Genomic DNA, 18,589 nt, shown 5'->3' with positions numbered 1-18,589 from the left:
AGCACAGAATCTGTGATTATTTTAAATGGTAACCATAACTCGACTTGATCAGAGAGCTGTGAGGAGTCAGCAGACTGTGAAATGTAATTTCTATTATTATTATTTTTTTTTTTTATGTTTTGATCTTGGAAACCTAAAGAATTCCAGCTTAGCCACCTGAAATGTGAATGGATAATGAAAGGACGTCTGGGATCACAGATTTACCGGTCACTCCCCCTCCCCACCCCACCCACACACCTCCACCCACCTCCACACACACCTCAACTCCTTCATTCTTTTGTCATTTTAATGAAAATATTTTTTGCAGCTCATGCATATAAAATGAGGATATGGATCAGTGTTTTAAAACGAGACACAGTGGAGAACATCTTCACGCTTAAAATAGATCGCTTGGAGACTTTCAACAAAACCAGCGTCAAGTTGTGTGTGAACGTACAGTGTGTGTGTGTGTGTGTGTGTGTTGCATTCCTCAGTGTTGGAACCCAGCAGACAGCTGTGTATTCCCTATAGATGGATGGCTAGTGTCATAGTGTGTGTTTACTGCACATGATAGAGCGGCAGACAGGCCAGGTAATGAGGCTACATTAAGGGCTTTTAGAGCTCGCAAACAAAGATGGAGGACTGCCTTTTCCCCCTTTAATGATAGGTGTGTGTGTGGATGTGCAAAGCTGGGATATAGAGAGAGAGTGAGGGTGGGGGGGTAACAACGTAACAAACGGCTTAATTTCCCTCGCACTATTGTTGTGTCACTCTTAAGACTAAGGAGAAAAAATTCTCCCTGTGTCTGAGGCCGAATGCGCCATCAGGTCCTTTCCTCAGATTTTGCACCTGATGGAACGGACTTATTTTCCTCGTGCCAGATTCAAAGTAAATATTTGCTGCAGCTGAAAAGGAATAGGAAGCAACTATAGCTTTGCACTGAGAATGAGACAGAAGCCAGAGTTGGGCTAAAGATTTGTAAATGACAAAAAGTTTTTCGTTATGTTGATTTTCTACAGAAATATTGGAGTTAACAGTGAATCCAGAAAGGGGGCCAAATCCAGGCCCTTTAGAGCATCCGATTCGGCCGGCAGGCAAGATAAAAATGACATAGAAAACATGAATTATTGTGTATATAAAACTCACTAATATTTGCAGGTGCACACAGTTTTCCCGGTGCTTTTATAGCATGATGACATTCATTTTTAATGTTAAAATATTGAAAAAAACCTTCAAAATTCTTAACAAAATATTTTAATTTTCCTAAAATGATTATATAACGATTTCCTTAATTAGTTTCTTACATATTTTGTATTTTATGTACACGTACAAGTGTAAACTATGGCACGATAATGTTGAAATGACTTGTTTTCCTGCATAAAATCTGTGGCCCTCTTGAGATCAAACTGCTTTGTATTTGGCCCCTGAACTAAAATTATCTAATGCTTTCTTTACAAATCCTTCCAAACTGTATATATATATCATTCCTTCTCCTGAATCACTAACACATTACCAGGTAATAACCAGGTAATAACAGCCATCCTCTCTGCTTCTGAGCATCATAATAAGTCCACTAGTCCATCCCTTACAGCTTAAAGAATTGGCAGCATGTTGTGGGTGTGTTGATACGCAGGACACCAGCAATTTATTGCTATTGAGTGCGTGCATGCACGGCCAAGTTCATACACTGACATACATCACAACAAGGGGCCTGAAGCTGGAGGTGGCTGTGTGTGTGGATCCTTCCGACCCAGTGGGTTTAGGCTGTGGTTGAGCTGGAGTCAGGGCTGGTATCCCCTCAGGGTAGAAGTCATGGAGGTCCAGTGGTGGACAAGCTCACAGTAGTTTCATTGTCACACCCTCAGGTCCTGCGTATTGTCATATATGGCTCCCTCTCAAGTATTGTACAAGTGTGTGTGTATTAATGTGTGTGTGTGAGGTTGTCTTTGTGACAGTTCCATCACCCCCACAGTCAGCGCTGCAGCGTGGCCGCCCGCTCCTCACTACAGCCTGGCTGTGTTTCTAATTGACATTCTAATTGGCATATTTGAATGCTGCCTTTAGATGGCTAATTAATTTATCTCACCGCTGTCATTAAGGTTAAAGCACCATCTGATCTTTGTGAATACACTTAGCATATATCTGCATTATCGTTACATTGCAGCCTGGCATTTTTCCCACATTTTATATATCGGAGGAGGGTTTTGTTGTAGTGAGATTAAGACTAAGAGCTTTTTTTTTTCCCAACCCATCGTTTAAAATAACAAATATTTCTGCAGCTTTTTATAAGTTGGTAAATGGGGGGAAAATAAAGGATTAGATTAAGTTTTTCACGTAAAAAATGACATTAATTTGTTAATATCATACTTAAAAAAAAGCTCCTTGATTAACCTTTCAGTTGTTATTAAAAGTCCTTATTTCCTTGTCTCATATATCCAAGTTTTTTTTTTTTTTGCACATCCATCGTTGGGTCTAAGAAAAAAAAAAAAAAAAAGGGAAAGAATGATCCAGGGCTCTATTAGAATGTTCATAAAAATCGTAGTAAAAGCAATCAGACAGTCTTTCTCTGAATATTTTAAACATTGGCCATGTAAAATTTATGCCTAATTTGAATACTTATTAGCCGGCTGATCTCGGCGGCAGCCTTGAGTTTCTTATGCTGAGATTCATCACCGGATTGGATGTCACATTCTGCCAGTAGCTCCCCCCCCCACCCACCCAACACACACACCATCCAACCCAACACACACACACCTACTCTTCCCTCCTACACACTCCCTCCTTCTTCTCCTTCACTGTCTTTCCTCCCCTCTTTCCCCGTCTGTCTTTTCTCACCGTGTCCCTCTCCATCAGCACTGAGCGTCTGCAGTGTCAAACTAGGGGCCTGTTTGTTCACAAGCTCGCCTTGTCCTGGCCTCTTCCCTATTTACTTGTGTCCCGGGCAGCTGTCGCCCTGCTCTGTGTAATAGCTCAGCCCTGTTTGTTCTCCCTGCCTGGATCCTGTTTATCCTGGCTGTGGACTTCCTTTAAGACCTGTCCTGTATCTGCCCCTCATCAAACACACACACACACACACATTCTCTCTCAAAACCGACGTGTATACACACTTCTATTAAAATGGTATTTACAAGGCGCATAGAATACACACTGCACCTTTATGGTCTGGGCACAAAAACACATCTCACACACACACACACACACACACACACACACACACACACACACACACACACACACACAATCATAATCATCACTTCTGCCTCTGTTGTTGTAGATTCTCAGCTCTGGGTTTGCATTTATTGTGAGAATTGCAGGTCAAAACATTTTAGCTTTTGAAACATAAAACTAGCAAATTCAGAATCATATTTACCCATCAGTTTGATTTTAATATTGTTTTTGAAATATACAATTGCGTCATTTCATATTTAAAGATGAAAATATAGATCACATAAATTCTGGCCTGTGTTTTTCGAGTTCCCATTTGTTGGATCTGAGTGTTTTAGCCTTTGTAGAAGAGTCAGGCTGGAGCTTGTGGAGCTCCTGTCTGCTCAAACCGAAGGTACAGAGCAATAAATGCAGGGGATAGTGATAAAACATTTATTACTGGATAGAGAGGTGGTAACATGCATAATGCATGCTGTTTTTTAGCACAATCATTAGTGATATTCGTGATAGAAAATGTTCACTTTCATCCCTGCTGCTTTTTCTCTCTGTCCCTCACCACTTTTGCATCTTTTTTTAACACAAGCAAAGCAGACAAACAGATGTTTTTGTTCGTTTTTTGAAAATCATTTTTGGTGTCTTTTGTATTTGCTTACAATAATAAGTTATTTAGAATAGTTTGCAAAATTAAAACACATAATAATGAATCAATCCAGGCCAATAAATTACATTCAAGCGTCTTCCTTCTCTCAGATTTTTCTTTTTAGCCACTGTCAGGGTGTCCCATCACCAGCCCTGTGTCATGTGACTCCATGCCCCTCCTCCTCCCCACGGCTCCACCACCACTGCAAATTTTTAATTTTGCATGCTGAGCTTTGTGTCGTTAGGAACCTTCAGTTCTGTGTGACAGACATATCAATAAATAAACCTTAGATGGCAAATATTTTCAGGACGGCAAGTAGAAATATAGATGTGTATACTGGAAATCAAGCATTTGCTTATTTGTAAATTAAAAATTACTTATTAGAATTAAGATTTTAATGGGATGTTTTCCATTAAATATATTCAAATTCAACGTGGGTGCTTTCATGTATTTCCATTTGAAATCGAGAAAAACATCTGCCACATTTTGGGACCCTCCCAGTTCCAAAAAAGCACCCGGACATGCATCTCTTTGTATTGCTTCATTTACACAATAAATGGATAATTGCTCCTCCTGCCTCCCCCTATCCCCCCTTGCCTTCACCATTCCCCCCTCCCTCTTCTTTAAATGCTTTAATTTGCAGAGGGGGACTGAGGGCTTGATAATGGATGCGTAAAGAAGAGAAAGAAAAATAGGAGGGAAAAAAGGGGGGAATTGTAAGAAGAAGTGCCCTAACCGGTGCCTCTTAATCACTTCTAGGTTTTAAATCATGATGATGCAGGAGTCGGCCACAGAGACAATAAGCAACAGTTCAATGAGTCAAAATGGAATGAGCACCCTAAGCAGCAGCCAATTAGAGGCTGGCAGTAGAGATGGGAGATCAAGCGCTGGTGACACAAGCAGCGAAGTAAGCACAGTCGAGCTGCTGCATCTGCAACAACAGCAGGTACGTTGTGTTTCTCCCCCGTCTCGTCTCTACCCTGCCGCTCTCTCTCTCTCCCTCACTCTCTTTTCCCCTCGCTCTCCCACTCCGCTCTGCTGTGCTCAGCTCTCAGGCAAACGCTGTTGGATGTTAGGCAGGAGGCACCATGAATTATTGTGCTGTTTTGTGTGTTTTATAGCACATAGTGGGGGGAAAAAAACATTGTTTGCATAATAGTCTGTTTATGTTGTTGTTGAGTGTTGACAGCAGTTTGTTTTGCCTGTTGGCGTGCTTTCGTGTTCTGCTGTGATTCTGTAAAGATTTCACTTTCTTTTTTTGTTTTTTTTTTTCCTGTTTTCCTTTTAGTTTCTACATTGCCGACAACCATTGTAGCTTTGTGTGTGAGCGTGTTTATAGAAATGTATGTAGATGGACCAGTGTGAGACACAGAAAGACTGGGTGGGAAAAGGTGTGTGTTAGGATAACGTGCTGCTGACCAGAGTGGACAGAGTGCTTCTTGTGTGTGTGTGTCTGCGTGTTATGGCAGTGCTGCATCCAGCAGAGGGCCTCCTAACTCGCCAGTAGTTGTAGAGACATTTATAAACAGGCTCACAAACCTTTCACAGGGACGCTTACAATGCTTTTGCATGCAGTCTGTCTATTTCTCCATCCCACTACTGTATAATCTGCCAAATATTGATTGTTTTTTCCGCTATTTCTCGTGTTTGATGGTTTTCCTGCCTGACTCTGGTTTGCAACTTTTCTTCAACTTTGTTTTCACACCCCTCCAAACCCGTGTCTCATTGTGGCGATGCTATTCATCTCAGTCGGAGCGTGTTAGGAGGAGAATGGACTGCACTGTGGGGGTGCTAGAGGTGGCAGGCGTTGTGAAAGTCAGTCGCCAGCAGAGTAAAAGAGTCAAGTGTCTCTTGTGTCTTTTCACTGTGAATGATGGCTTTGACAGTTTGCCAAAAGAGCAGTAGGAGCTTAGGTCAGAGGGCCGTGCCTCGGGGCGGGACAAGGGGCACAATGCCGCGCTCTCCTATTTTATTTTTTTTATTTTTTGCAGTAAGTTTTCATGCAAGTGTAATGTCTCTGTGTCTTGCGAAGGCAGCTGAAGCCCCGTGGTCAGCCAGCGATGTGTGTTTGTGTCTGTATGTGTTGGCATCAGGGGTATTTAGTACACCAAAGCCAAGCATGTCCTGGAGGCGCCCTTTTACCATCCGCTCGACCATTCTACCGTGACACCCCCACGGACAGCCATCCTCCATCAACGGCTCCAGTGGTCCTGCTGGTGGCTACAAACAGCAACATGACACTGTGGCCTCAACGCTGATTTATCTCTACCCTGTGTGTGTGCGCACATATCCACACACACACACAGACAAACATAGAAACACGTACATCTGATTGGGGTCAATCCTCCTTGCAGTCATCACTCTCTTACATTTGATCATGTTTGAAAGAGAACTAGATAGAGAGTAAAATAGAAAAAAGATGGGGAGCGAGATAAAAGAAACAGGTGGATTGTTTTTCTGTGGTGCAGTAGGTTAAAACGCGTGAGTATTCAATCAACTCTAAGGGAAACTCACCTTATAAGCTATTTTTTTATGAGATAAAATGATGGTGTATGCCTCATAGATCAATTACTCAAATTTATTTTACTCCAAAAAGAAGAAAAATGGTAGAAATTGCCGCTTGAAAGTTAGTTTTCATCTCCACCCTAAACATTCTCTTTCCAATGTCGCGCATTGCATTGTGGGATGTTGAGTCAAGGAGATGTAAAAGGCATAGAAAGGTCTTTACTTCATTCTGAAACTAGAACAAAAATGGTGTCACTGTCTTCCTTGTTTGGTAAAAATAGATACAAGAAATTGCTGTAAGAATGAATTAAAAACACGTCCGTTTATGGGACTCCAAGTCCCACAATGCAAGATGAAAACAAACTTAAGCAGCAATTACAGCCTTTTTTTTTTCTTTTTAAAGTAAATCATGTTCAATTAATTGATTCATATTCTAGAAGGCCTACGCCATTATTTTATCAAATAATAATGATCAGCGTTCGCGACTTTAAGCTTTTATAAATATATTGTATTGTTATTCTTTTCTTGATCTCGAAAGAGGGGGATTTTGGACTTCTGCAATGTAAGCATAAAGTGTTTACTTACGTATGTGTAAGATGAACGTACAGCGATGGCATTGGGTGCGTGGGCAGAAAAAGTGTGGGGGGGGGTGGATGTATAAAGAGGCCAGCCAAGAGACAGACACATTGAAATGAGCAGTCCAGCTAACAGGTCTCTGGAGGCTTTTTAAAACGGGGGGCCCAGTGCTGTTAACTTCACACACACTTCCTGTAGAACGCTGGTGAGAAAGTGGCGCTCATGGGCAAGGGATGATTGGAAGTAAGGAAAAAAATGAAATATATAGGCCTCTATGCAAAAGAGGAAGGCTTTGACTTGCAGAGTTCTATGGTGTGATCACCAAGATTTCAACTTTTTTTTTTTTAATGTTCCGCAGCCAACATCAAGTTCCGTCCACATTTTTGCCGTGAGTTCCTTTTGAAGGATAGCTGTTGGGTGTAATTTTCCACTCACATTTGGAATGACATTGAGTGGTCCAGTGGGTATAGAGGCCCTGGTCTCTCATCACCATGCTGGGGGGATGATTAATAATAAGCACTGATGAATTCTCCACTGTCCCTGTGGGTTGTGCCATTACCTAGCCGCTCCAAAATACCACCTGCAGCTATAATTAGAAAAGCTGCCTCTTAAGGTCTGCTCACCTTAGACGTGGCCAAAAGATCAAGATTTTTCTGCCTATTTTTTATTTGCTATTGAAAACATTACTCACTCCTTGTAACCTTTTTTTTTTTTTTGCCATTAATGTCATTTTATATCTGCATAATAAACATTATCGCAATTACATTTTCGGTTCTCGTTATCTGTCGGGGTCTCATCACCCCGTTCCCAGGGTTGTCTAAATAGAGCTAATTTGATTTGAGATCACAGATTAGATACACTCTATCTGATTGCAATTTGCCAACTGCAGATATGTATCACAGAAAATGATGAATGTTACACAGCCCTATTTAAATTCCAAAACCATCACTAATAAAGTTCTCCTGTTCAAGGGAGGGGGAAGACGCTCTTAGCTCAATTACCAATCAATTTGACATCTGGCTTTGTCAGAATTATGCTTTAATATCATATGATGTTATGTATGTACAAGGAAGCCATGCATTGATCTGTGGATCTATACAGTAATGTCCCATAATGAGTCTATTAGTTGATTGCAGTGGTCTGTAGACTTAATCCTGGCGGGGTTATCAGTTGGATTGATGAGCCAATACCCAGAACTGCTGGCCTCTCTAAATGGACTCAGGGCTGTTGGAGGTATATTGATATTCAGAGCATGGGACCAAGGCCCTAGCTCCTGTATTACAGTTGAGTAAGTTGCCTGGATAGCTCCTGAAACAACACACTGCCACTATAACCTGCAACTCATCTGAAAATAAACCTCATTAAGCTTGAATCCTCAAATCTGAGCAGAAATGTCACTGGGTTGCAGCTCTCCGTGTTGGTAAACTGTTTTTTCTCAGCTGCATGATGCAGCAAAATGCAAACTATCCAACCCCATTTAAATATCTGCAGGATTTTGACATAAATTACAATAAGTGCGCCGAGGTGCCATCATACTTCTAGGCTAACCCTGTCGATATACGAGAGCTAGGCAGTGGTCCAACTTGAGAGTGACAGCAATTAACCTGCCTTCCTTGCTGTTTAGCTGGAGGAAATGGAAAGGGATGAGAAATGTGACAGGCAGTGATGGGTGGTATTTAGGGTTTAGGGGCAAATGAAATTCTACCCCAAATGAAAGTCATTAGGCAGAGAGTTACCCCCAGTGACAAAGGACAAAATGACAGTGTGTGCGTGTGTGGGTTTCAGTGTACAGTTGTGTCTATGACTAATTAATGAGCTTATTTCAGTCCTATGACAATGGATGTTTGTTGTTTCATTGACACACGGTAAATCTTACAGCGTCTAAAGAGACCCAACAACGCACCTACCATCACTTTTCCCCACAAATAAGCCTCAAGCATCTTTCGCTCTCTTTCTGCCCTTCACCTGCCTCTCTGAGTACATCACACACACACATACACAAACACGTACTCACACACACACAAAAGATGCAAATCTGGGCTTTGCCCTTGAGCATAATTTAGAGGCCTAATCACCCAGACTGTCCCTTTGGATGGAAACAGTAAGAAAGGAGGGAGGATGGTGTCTCTCATTTGCACCCTTACACAAAGAAGCTCATTAGGTTTATCTTTCAGGCCTGAGATTGCCCCACTCAACTGTGTAAATAAGACGCTGCTCCTGGCCTGACGCATCAATCACCTCTCAGGACAGGAGAAAGACCTCCACCAAAATATGAACAATTTCATAAAGGAGTCCATTGTTAAGCGTCATCGTCGGCTTGGAGATAAGAGGTTTTCTGTGGAAGTGTTGGAGGACAGGTCCACAGTATGTCTTCATGAAATAATTTCCCCTTTTCTATAAAAGAGTGCTCTTCACTGGCAATTCACGTGACTTATTTACAATGGAAGCCATTATTCTTCTTATTTCCAACCTGGCTATCAGCAGACACTCCCAGCAGAATAGTACATACAGCCCTGAGACATATATGCTGGTAGTTCCCCTCTTCCTGATGACACTAAAGATATAGGATCTGAATGGCAGGCAGAGCTACTGTTTGCTCATCCTTCCCCAGACAAAACAGAGTATTATTCTATTATCTAGACACCACCTCTTTCCTCCTTTCCCCCCATCTTCCGTATCCCCTTCCCTGCCTCCTCTTCTTTAAACCTGGCCTGTCCATCTATGTTTAGGACACATTACATGTGGCCTTCTGGAATTTACAGTGGCACTTTCCCAGTAACTCCATTTCTCGCTGGCGTCCCTTGAGAGTACGGCGAAATGTCAAGCTGCTAGGTTTGAAAGAGAGATGAGAAAGGGGCGGTAAAAGAAGAGTGACAGAGGAACTGAGAGGAAAGGAAAGGAGGAGAGAGAGTGAAATCTGCTGGAAATAAACACTTGAAGGTCATTTGATCCTGACGCCAGGTGTACAGTATAGTCAGAAGGGCTCACGGGTCAAAGGTCATACAAGTAGAAGAAACAGATCTGAGTTTTGATACACTTAAATAAAAAGGACAACAATCAGAAGCAAAAACGACAAAAATATTTGTATTTCATGGAGAAAATGCAAGAGAGGATGCAGGTGCTGGCCCGCGTTGCACTACATTAGCTTAATATTAGCATCAGCTAACATTAGCATTAGGCAAGGCAAATGTATTTGTATAGCGCATTTTATACACAAGGCAACTCAATGTGCTTTACATGATCAAAAACTGCAACAAAAAACATTCAACAATGGAAGCCATTATTAATCTTATTTCCAACCTGGCTATCAGCAGACACTCCCAGCGAAATAGTAGCATTAACATTATTATTAGCTAGCATTTTATTAGCATTAGCTAGCATAGCATTAGCATCCCATTAGTTTAACGTTAGCATTAGCCTAATGTAAGCATCAGCCTAGCAATAGCATTAACCTAGCATTAACTAAGCATTAACCTAGAAATAGATGAAAATGTTGAAAAAAGTTGAAATGGGTTGAAGGTAGTAGCTGAACATGTTAAAGGTTGAATGGTCAAAATCAGTTGAAGAATGGCTGGGCATGAAGGGCCTAAATATTGAAAAAGATTAAATTTCCAAAAGAAATGAATGGGAAAGAAAAAATGTAATAAGTCAAACATTTTAAGAGTTACACAGTACAAGCATAAATCATGGGAACTTTTTGAATTTTTTGATAGCTTATTTATCAAAATCGGACAAATGGTGTCGGAGGAGTTAAGCGACGACGGAAGAAGAAAATGCCTCCTGCATCCTCACTAATAAGTGATGACTGATTAGGTTTGCATGACTTTCTTAATTGAACTGAACACACTTTTATTTGATATCTTCCTTTTTTAATACTCGGTGCACTTGCCCAGTGAGAAATGGCCTAGCCGGGGTTAACCACCTCTGTGTAAATAAGTGAAAACCATTCAACAGTGCATATTGCAACCAATAGTTATGCAGTCCTGAGCCGGCCCAGTGCATGCCAGGATCAATGGCCACTTCACAACTCATTTCCTTTTCAGTCCAGCTCAGGGAAATAAATGACACCGGATCTATACGTCCACTCACACAAGCACAAACACATCTATAGTCATGCATACACACTCTCAGCTACACACTTCACTTGCCTGTGCTCCGAGGGGAGCGAGCCGTCACTGAAGCTCAATACGCTCCGCAATAATTTATTTGCAAACTAGCTTTTGCGGCGAGCGGCTCGTCGTCTTTCATGCCCTCCAAATGGAAAACAGGCATTCTGTCATTGTTTGTTGCCACTCCCCTGTTGTTGGCTTAAACAGCACACCAGTCATTATGAAGGCTGGCCTGGGTGTTACTGTCACACACATTCTGAACACATACTTGTAAATGCTTCTGTTTTCTTCTAATGTGGAGTTAAGAGGGGATGAAGAAAATGCCACCGTCGCTGTACCAGGAAAGTTTGTAGCTGTGGTGGCAGTTGTGCTGCTTGTGGGGGATGAAGCTTTCTGATGTCTACAAGGTAACGCATTGCTGCTTGCTTTCTCTGTAAATTCCTTGCCCCTCCGCCCCCACCACCACCACCACCATGGAAAAAAAGGCAAGTGGCTTACAGTCATTTGATAGGCCAAGACTATGCTATCCATTTAACAGAGCTTAAAAATCCTACATATGCATATGGCGGGGTGTCTTAAGCTGACAACCAAAAGACAGGATTTGCAAGAAGGCAGCTTTGGAGTGTTGTGAATTTAACAAGCATGCCTAGTATTACAGTTCCTCTCTGCTTTGGTCATGAATAGTAACAAATCAGACTCTGAAACGCACAGCCGATGGTTTGTTGTGTGTACTCCTCTCCCCTCCTCTAACTAATATTAAAATGACTTCAAATCTGGTTAAGAAGATGACGAGCAAGAGGAAAACCGCATCTTTGAATGTCACTGGTGCTCCTTTTCCTCTAATGCGCCAAGGATCTCGGGTAACACATTCCAGGTATCACAGTTTTAATTTTTGGTTGCACTTGTTAACATTATGTGCTTTGCGTATTAGCGTCACCCTTAACCCCCGTTTTGGAATATGTATAAGGGACTCTATCCATCTCCCCAAGTTGTTTGTAGTGTGAACACTTTGAGCATGCAAAGGCGAGAGTGGGTGCTTTATATGCTGCCTCCAAACACTGTATACATATGTAAGAGAGCTGTTGGCCAGGCTCTCAGCCCTCTACTCCGCACAGATTTTCATACAAATGTGGTAAATAAGCTCAGGCCGTGGGGAATTGAAGGCTCTGAACAGACAAAACTGACTGACATGTCACTTAGCACCGGCTTTGGCTGTCTTCACTGTAGGCTTTAGAGCTGAAGCTGCTGGGTTTTACAGAGTATCCACCCAAGGCTAGGTCCCATTGCTGTCGAGGATGACTACCAACTGTTGGTTTTTTCAACTTTATTATTCTTTTGTGGCATGTTATCATCAATATTTCTCAGAGGTGCAACGGTTGGTCAACAAAAAGCTTTCAAAATAAAGGCCTGTGTGTTTTATCCTTTCCTTTTTCTTTAGCTTTGGTTGCATCCGCTACATTTGGGTCAGTGCCCTATGTGACTACATGACTACTAAATTAAGTGATTAAGGGGTTTTGTATGAACTAAATGTATTATATAATGAAACATTTAAATGAATAATATAAAATGGTTCATGCACCTAATATGACTTTACTTAACAGACATGTTTTCAAATTTAAAGACACACTGGAGCTCTCTGATTAGCCGATCTGCTGCTAAACAGGCTCACACCACTACCACCACCATATCAGATGTGCTCCATTTATTCAGTTTGAAGTCTTTCTATGGTTTTTACAGTGTCTGTGTTGTATCTGATCATTAATGTTCTACGTAACCACAACCGTTGCTGCCAGTGCTTGATACCTACAATTAGCACTGAGAAAATGACAGCGGCCAACGACAATTTTCCTTTCGTAAGATTGGCAAACAGGAGCTTCCTCATCATGAAAGTATGTCCACAATGGAAAACATTGCCTTTTAAAAGGGTCCATTCATAAGAAGCAAGTACTTTTTACTAGAGATATTTGATATTAGCGTTGTGCAACACTGAATTTGTGATATCAACCGATACCAATAAATACATAACCCCCCCCCCCAAAAAAAATAAAATAAATAAATGATGGTCGTAGGTTTCCAATATAATGAAGTGATTTCTTGTTTTTTTACACAAAAAAACAAGCACATCTGTCAAGAAAAAAATTGCACTTGATGTAGTGTCAACCTAGGACAATAAATGCACACGAGTAGAAAACAAATCGACACAAAAACCAATACCAATGTCAACCGCTATTACTTTTTGTGGCAAATATCAGCCAAAAATATCATCGAACTCTATTTCATTTTTAAGCATCCTTTACTAAATGTAATTGTAGATATCTAAAGGATAGCTATTTTAAATAAATTACTGAAAACACAACTGTGTATTATTTAGTTGACTCATGGCTTTAAATTTGCTATGAGTATTTGACTTAGTATTTGACTAAGAATGACACATTCACAAGTATTATGTACTTTCAGTGCAGATAATGACTAAAGTCACATCAGAAATCCAGAGCAATAGAATTATATGGACCCCCCCACCTCCCTCCCACTCATACAGCCTGCCATTCCTCATCAAGACCTAACCGCTGCTTATTTACCCACACTGGGGATTTAACTGGTGCGAATTGATCAGCGATAGCACTGGAAAGCTGCTTGTTCCACACTGATAAAAAATGACACCCATGTGCATATGCAGAGCATGCTTTGTGGGCGCAGTACTTCAAGCTTGAGCAGACACTAAGCTGATATTGGTTTCACGCTTGGATCCATAGTGCAAAATCTTCCAATGGAAACGGCGAGATTTGATTGTTTCTGCATATGCAGTTATCAGAAGTTTACATGATAAATATACGTTAGCGCGGCGACTTGGCCATGCGTGGTATTGTTTTTGTGATATTATTCCATGTGCTTTCCCTTTTCACCTGTTTGGACTTCATCATGCAATTCACAATGAACCTGATAATCCCAATTTGCACTAATCCTCAAATTGATCTGTTATAGTGTTGCATAGTGACTCACATTTTAAATGGTTTGCACCTAGTCAGTGAAATCAGATATTCTGTGAGGTAATTTCAGTCACATAGTTCATAAACAGGGTTTAAGGACGCCAACAGTTCTTTCCCTCGTGGCTCAGTTCTACCCTTATCAGAGTCCAAAATTACATATCATTTATTGTTCAGACGAATTTCAACCATTGGTTTTAATTTTTCAAATATTCCCAGTAATTGCTCTGTCCTTGTCTGGAGAGCTACGACAACCGTTTTCATGCTTTTGGCTCATTTATCAAAGCTTGAGGGTGGACAAAATACTGGAAAAAAAGCCCCTCTGTATTACATAGTCAAACTAAGTGTGCGACAGAGTGATACATTTTCTTGTTAGGAGAAATTACATCCACTAACTTGAGCTACTTTACCATGAAATTGAAAAAGAAGCATTTCTTGTGAAATTTCCATTCTTGATTCAATGGAAGATGTAGATTAGCCTTTCAGAAAACGGGCCGGGTATGAGAATGATGTTAAAAAAAGGTATGATTCTGAACATGTTTGCTCATTCCTAAAGGTGTGATATAGGCCACTGTGTTTATGAAAGTAAAGTGTAGCCAGGATATCTGATGATTAGAGAAGTATCTGTTTACTGCTTTTGTGGCAGTTATTCATAGTCTAATATTAAAACCGTAGATCTTTATCCTCATAGTTTTGTTGCCTTCCCAAACTCCTAATAATTCACAGCCCATAAAACCCAGCTTGGGTATACATTACCAGTTCTAGTGCAACAGGGTTGGGCTGTGTGCAGGACTGATTGATTGACACTGGGAGTCAGAGTGGAAGGAACATAACTATATCTTCTGCTGCTCACTTAAAGGTCAAAAAGCACATGGCTGTAATTGGAATATTCGCAATATACAGCCAATGCAGGTGCATGAAAGCAAAGGGAGAAGGAGCAGCACAGACAGATATACTGTAGATGTTGAATAAGTTTGAAGATAAAGAGGGAGAACATCATCATTTTACAACTTGATGCTTGATTTAAAAAAAAAAAAAAAAAAAAAAAAAAACAGCATCAAAGGCAAGGGGGAAATCATATTTTATTTACTGAACATTGACCAAGAGTTGATCCGAGCGACTCTTCCAGTGAGGTCATGGTTGTCCTTTATCGAGCGCAGAGGAGAGTAACATTTGACCCGACTCAGTGCTTAACCTGAGCTCTGCAGCATCAGACAGACAGACAGACAGACACTGGTTCTATTGACTTGCAACAGACAGGGATCCTAGACACACACTTGCCTCGCTTCAGACAATTGTGTTGCTTGTGTTAATGCATATACTCACTCATCCAAACAGCCAGGCATCAAAGTAGAATGAAGGTGAATAACAAACCCACTCGGTCTATCTTGGACTTCCAATCTTTATGTTCTGCAATCTGTATAAGTTTAAAAACGCCGTTAACACCATTGACCTACCCATAAACCTTCTTATTTAATCTTGTCCATCTGTGTGCATGTTTTTTTTTTTTTTACAGCATGTATGCCTTAAGAGTTTAGAAACAAAGTCCAAACTTGTATCTTTTCTGCTGCAAACCAAAACTTAGAAGGTGAGGGCTTTTTCACCTTTAGGCCTCATTCATTCTTTCGAAAGAGTTTTCTCAATAGGGTCTTTCAACAAACCTGAAGAAAGCTTTATAACAACATTGTATGAATTCTAAAGAAATGTTTCTCCAAAAAGTGCTTAGTTTGCATTTTAAACAGCAACAGATTTAACTAGACTAATATTTCTTCTCTGGTAATGTCAATACATGAGGTAAACAACAACAAAAGTTGGTGTAAGCCATTGAGGTCTGTTTCCAAATCAACGATGGCTGACCTGAATGCAACATTTCACATTAGCTATTCAACCAGCTGTGTGACCTCCACTCGCCTGGAACTGTGTAAAGCAGCTGGGTCATACTTGTATTTGAAAGAAATCAGGCACTCAAGGAAAAAGACAAAGTGTACTTTTAGTGTCATAGAAATATGTGTTTGTGTTATATATAACCTTATAAGGCTTTGCCTGTAATGTGTGATTTCTTTGTTTTTGAGACTGAAATTTCAACCCTTATTATTTACCAAATCATTTCAGTACCAAGTTGCTTTTTCTAATAGTACTTGATTGGAAGACATCATCCGTCTCAAACAAACACATGATCTTCCACCTACACGAATGCCACTTTATTTCTCTCTGCGTTTTTGGAATAGTTACCAGTGCTCCTTGTCATCCTCTAAAAGACTTTTCTTGACAATCGTAAATATTAAACCTGTTCATTAACTACTAAAACTCCTTGTGTGTGAGGAAAGCCGACGACTCCCAACTCATGACCCCGGGATATTTTACTTGGAACGGAATGTAGCCAATCCAGAGGTGAGCTGAGTTAGAAACACGTAATGCTACATTCAAGGCAACTCGGAACTCTGCCTTTTTTTTTTTTTTGATTTTAGTGTGGTGTTCCAAGTCACTTTTTTCAAGTAGGTGGTCAGCAAATCCCGGTTTCCGAGTTGCTTGGAACGCACCATTAGATTACGTTGTAAGATCTTGTTTGATCACGTGACATTTCTGACTTGGGACAGATTGGTTGATGTGTGTGGTTTGCTGTGTCAAGATTATCGGAGCACACAATACGATCACAACTGTTCTACGACTGATATTTTATTTTAATGTGTGGGGTCTGTAACAGATAAATAAAAATACTTCAGATTTAGAAAATCTGTATGTGTGTACCTGCTAAACAGTGTAGAGACCACCAGGAAACAAGACAACAGTGGTGTGTAGACTTAAGTAGATCTATGCCGATACTTTACAAACAACAATTTATCAATTTCCATGCTAACCAAAGATTACGTACATAAGTTGAGATAAGTGGATGCTACGAGATGCTATTATTGATGGCACACACACACACAATAGTCACACACTGGTGCACCCAACTCTCATGCAAACCCAATTTTTTTGTGCTAGTTTAAACAATCTCCCATTTTGTATTGTTGGAAAAAAAAAAAGAAGTGTGTGGATACACAATGCAAGTACATTTACCCCAAAGCCCTCCTGCCATAGCAGTCCATCCCCCCGCCGGCCCCCCCTCTTTAACTCAAGCTTTCTTCCTGGGGTGGAAATTCATCTCATCTATCCTCCTGGGATGGTGTATCTATGCCGCTCTGTTTACTGTGATAGAAAGTTAATATAAATTTTCATCAGTGGGAGAAGTTTACACATATGATTCTATTTGTCCTTCATTATTAGCACCTGAGTCTGGAGCTGGGTAGACATAATTGTCTCCAGTCACAAGCCAAATAGATGCAAGGGAAAGGCAAATAAGCACACCAAAAATAATATAATGCTTGTGTGTTACAGTCCTCCACCCCAGGAATTCTTAATCTGAAGATCAATAAACAAGAGGCACGAATAAAGGGGGTGAGAGAAAAGAATAAGAGGAAGAAATGAACAATGTTTTATGGGCATTTGGTAAAGGAAAGTGCAGTTTAATGCTATCAGTAAACAAAAAGGGTCTCATTTTTACACTTAAGCTTGTTTCTTGTGTTTGTGGCTCAGGTCAAAGTAAAACGATGAAGGTAGAGCTTTGTTATTGTGAGACAGACAGCGAGATATAACCCCGATAGAGAGATCCGAGTGCGACACAGAGACCCATTGTTTTTACTGGATAGTTCTACCTCTGTCCTGACGGCCAAACACAATCTCCAAGGACCAGCTCTTCTCATCACACTTTTAATTTATGGGGCTACACATTAAAATCCTCATGACTCCTATACATATTTTCCAAATTCAAATCTTTCTCGTTTCCCTTGTTGCTCTTATTCTGTGTTTTTCCTCGCAGAAGCCAAACCAGACAAATGACCCGTGCATTTCTGTTGGGACATAGAAACAAAAAAGGCATTGTGGTTATGTAATGCTCTTTAGCCTGGAAGGTATCAAAGTTAAATACATTTTGGCAGCTAAAAACATGGCTTCTTGACCACCAATTATGTTCACACTGACAGCCTTTTATTTTATTTTATTATTATTCATTTAAATTGTTTTAATACACTGTGTGGAAGTTTTAGTCCAGGCTTGGTGCTTTGTTTTATTAGTAATTATTAATATTTGTCATACTTGTTCTCTTTTGTTATGTTGTATTCTCTCTCTATTTGAATACCTTTTACATTCAAGGTTGTGTTTTAAAATCTGGCCAGGGACACCAGATGAAAACTATTTTTGGCTAACACTGGCTTATTTACAGCATGTCTGTTCATGAATGTGCAATGTCCCTTTTAAATAATCAATACATTCAAATTCAAATGTTTAATTTCTGTGGAATTCAGCAGAATTTTGTCAACAGAATCCTTCATATTTTTTTCCCGGTGCTTGACCGAGCAGAGATGACTGAAACCAGGTGTGTTTTGTTCTGTGTGGTGGAGCTGATAAGAGTGACTGAATGTGGGGCCTTTGTTGGAGCACCAAGCCATCATTTCCAGTCGTGACCTTTATGAACGGATAGTAGTCTTTCTTCTCCTGTGGCTACTTATAGCAAAAAGGGTTCAGCTTACATTCAAACCAGAGCAGTGAAAGCAATAGTTTCAATCTGTTGATATTTGATGAGCCAAGCAGAT

General features: G+C 40.5%; 1 protein-coding gene across 4 annotated transcripts in view; it reads left to right on the top strand.

Moving 5' to 3' along the window:
• Window positions 1-18,589, top strand: part of LOC114464400 (forkhead box protein P2-like) — a 111,905-nt gene that overhangs the window by 43,142 nt on the left and 50,174 nt on the right. For 2 of the 4 annotated variants that reach the window (XM_028448523.1, XM_028448526.1), the window contains one exon: window positions 4,544-4,730. The exons of the other annotated variants lie outside the window; for them this stretch is intronic. In XM_028448523.1, coding sequence (XP_028304324.1) covers window positions 4,554-4,730 — 177 coding nt within the window. In that variant the 5' untranslated portion in view covers window positions 4,544-4,553. The remainder of the gene's footprint in view (window positions 1-4,543; window positions 4,731-18,589) is intronic. 4 annotated transcript variants of the gene reach the window in all.

Source organism: Gouania willdenowi, chromosome 6 (genome assembly GCF_900634775.1).
Source record: "Gouania willdenowi chromosome 6, fGouWil2.1, whole genome shotgun sequence".
NCBI classification, from domain to species: Eukaryota; Metazoa; Chordata; class Actinopteri; order Blenniiformes; family Gobiesocidae; genus Gouania; species Gouania willdenowi.
This window is presented reverse-complemented; position numbering and strand designations above follow the sequence as displayed.